Source organism: Panthera pardus, unplaced genomic scaffold, assembly GCF_024362965.1.
Source record: "Panthera pardus isolate Hobbes unplaced genomic scaffold, ASM2436296v1 HiC_scaffold_12, whole genome shotgun sequence".
In the NCBI taxonomy this organism is placed as follows: Eukaryota; Metazoa; Chordata; class Mammalia; order Carnivora; family Felidae; genus Panthera; species Panthera pardus.
Window position 1 is genome coordinate 11,467,665 of NW_026526677.1, and position 2,939 is coordinate 11,470,603.

Sequence of the window (2,939 nt, forward strand, 5' to 3'; positions counted from 1 at the left end):
GAGAAGAGGCCAATGAGTAGACTCCATAGTACATGACAGGGATAATTGAGGCCATGGTGGGATTAGACTAAAACAGTCAAGTCCAAGAGACACTGGAATCATCAGCAGAGGAGCATGAAGGTCATTTAGGCAATGGGAAGGCACTGAAAATGACTAAGTAGGTGGGTAATGTGATAATGGAGAACAGGATGGATGATAACGGGAAGAGGAAGGAAAATGGGAGATTACACAGGAGGCTATCGCAAGAACCCAAATGTAAGATAACAATGGATAGAAATGACTGGGGCAGTGGAAAAGGACCAAAGCAATAGATATGAGAAATTTTTGAAGGACAAACTATCAGCATTTAGGAACAAATTGAAGAAAGGAGAGAAAGCAGGCTGAATCAATGTTTCTAGGTGTCGAGCTAAATTACAGTGTGTGCTGTAATATCACAGCACACCAGGACCACAAGTCTCTTTAAATTATAACCTACATCCAATTAAACTTTCCGAAAACGTTTTTGCTTTGAGTTTCCCATGATGAGTTAATACCCTGTTTTATCCATTTTGTAACTTTGAACTTTAAGCTGACTTTATTCATTCATTCATTCAGTAAATACTTCTTGGAAAGCTTCCTGTATTGGACATGGTGCTAGGCACCAGAATCAAAGCAAAGAGCATCAAAATCGCCACCATGGAGGATTTCTCAGTCCTCCTCTTCAGGGTAGAGGAGGAAATGAGAGGAGTAGCATATGTGTAAATTATAATATTCCACGATTTGCTCTGAAATGAAAGGGTGCCCATAACCACTGAGGTACCTCAGAAAGTGCTCTAACATTAAACAGGGGAATGTGACTGTGTCACATTAAATGGGAGGTACCTAGAGACACATGTCATCTTTCCTTTTTCTAGATCCAGCACACTACCCATGGAAGAAATAAATAAAACTGCAAAGATACAATTCTTCTTTCGTCCATTTTCAGCTGACCCTAAGGTACAAGTAGGGATTTTTGTGGCCTTCCTGACGATGTACCTGATCAGCCTCAGCGGAAACACCACAATTGCAGTCATTGTCCAGATCAACCACTCCCTCCACATCCCCATGTACTTTTTCCTGGCGAACCTGGCAGTTCTGGAAATCTTCTATACGTCTTCCATTGCCCCACTGGCCTTGGCGAACCTTCTTTCAATGGGCAGGACTCCTGTTTCCATCCCTGGCTGTGGGACCCAAATGTTTTTCTTTGTCTTCCTGGGTGGAGCTGATTGTGTCCTGCTTGCGGTCATGGCTTATGACCGGTTTGTAGCAATCTGTTACCCTCTACGATACACCCACGTCATGAGCTGGCCCTTGTGTGTGGAGCTGGTGGTAGGGTCCCTGGTGCTGGGGTTCCTGCTGTCGCTGCCACTGACTATTTTGATCTTCCGTCTCCCATTCTGCAACAACAATGAGATCTACCACTTCTACTGTGACATGCCTGCTGTCATGCGCCTGGCCTGTGCAGACACACACATTCACAAGACTGCCCTGTACATCGTCAGCTTCATCGTCCTAAGCGTCCCACTCTCATTAATCTCCATCTCCTACGTCTTCATCGTGGCAGCCATTTTACGGATCCGGTCAGCAGAAGGGCGCCACCGAGCCTTCTCCACCTGCTCCTCGCACATCTTAGTGGTCCTCCTGCAGTATGGCTGCACCAGCTTTATATACTTGTCTCCCAGTTCCAGCTACTCTCCTGAGATGGGCCGGGTGGTGTCCGTGGTCTACACCTTCATCACTCCCATTTTAAACCCTTTGATCTACAGTATGCGGAACAAGGAACTGAAAGATGCCCTACAGAAGGCGCTGAGGAAGTTCTAGGTAGGATGATCCCATGACTTGTCAAAATCGGACACTTGAGGGCAAAACGGGATGCTATTAATAATTATGCTGTGACAGCATGCATGAGCCAAGAATGTCCTCGCAAACTGAGATATGGCCCACTATTCTAGGATCACCAGAGGAGAAGAATACTACTGTGTAATTGAAATAAAGCTGTGTCATGGAGGGCAGCATGTCCTGGGCATTGATGGAGGAACATCAACATTTATTGGACTTTATATACTAGGCACTTTACATGGGTTATCTCACTTAGCCCATAGTAAGTACCACTGTCCTCATTTTTTTAGAAAAGGAAACCAAAATGGCTAACAAAAGACATACCCAGGATGAGAACACAGGTATTTAAAAAATCTAAAGACAGGCCGCCTGGCTGAGTGGCTCAGTTGGTTGAGCCTCTGACTCTCGACTTCAGCTCAGGTCATGATCCCAGGGTCATGGGATTGAGCCCTGCATCGGGCTCCATGCTGAGCATAGAGCCTGCTTCAGATTCTCTCTTTCTCCCTCTGCTCCTTTCCCCTGCTTCTACTCTCTCTCTCTCTCTAAAGAATTAAAAATTTAAAAAAAATTGTTAATAGAAATCTAAAGACTAAGCTATCTTCACACAATATTGGCCAAGCAGGCCCTGAATGCCAAAAAAAAAAAAAAAAGAAAGAAAAGAAAAAGAAGAGAAAAGAAAAGAAAAGAGGAGGTTTTGCAGTTGGCCAAAGGAAGGGGGACTTTTTTTTTAATATGGTTTTGTTGTATTAACCAAAAAGAAAACTCATAACTCTCATAACTTTTTCAACGTTTTTTTTTTTTTATTTTTATTTTTGGGACAGAGAGAGACAGAGCACGAACGGGGGAGGGGCAGAGAGAGAGGGAGACACAGAATCGGAAACAGGCTCCAGGCTCCGAGCCATCAGCCCAGAGCCTGACGCGGGGCTCGAACTCACGGACCGCGAGATCGTGACCTGGCTGAAGTCGGACGCTTAACCGACTGCGCCACCCAGGCGCCCCAACTCTCATAACTTTTAAAGAGCACCCCAGCAATAAAAAGGATAGTAATGAAGGAAAATGCTATTTAATTTAATAAGTGAAAA

General features: G+C 44.6%; 1 protein-coding gene across 1 annotated transcript; it reads left to right on the top strand.

Annotated features, from left to right (window-relative positions):
• The first annotated feature begins 909 nt into the window (after positions 1–909).
• Positions 910–2,220, top strand: LOC109246490 (olfactory receptor 10V1). The gene has a single exon (XM_053899675.1). The coding sequence runs from the start codon at positions 910–912 to the stop codon at positions 1,837–1,839; it is 930 nt and encodes a 309-aa protein (XP_053755650.1). The 3' UTR covers positions 1,840–2,220.
• Positions 2,221–2,939: the final 719 nt, after the last annotated feature.

Bases quoted from the DNA above. Each gene is read 5' to 3' on its own strand.
- LOC109246490 (XM_053899675.1), top strand. From the start codon at position 910: ATGGAAGAAATAAATAAAACTGCAAAGATACAATTCTTCTTTCGTCCA.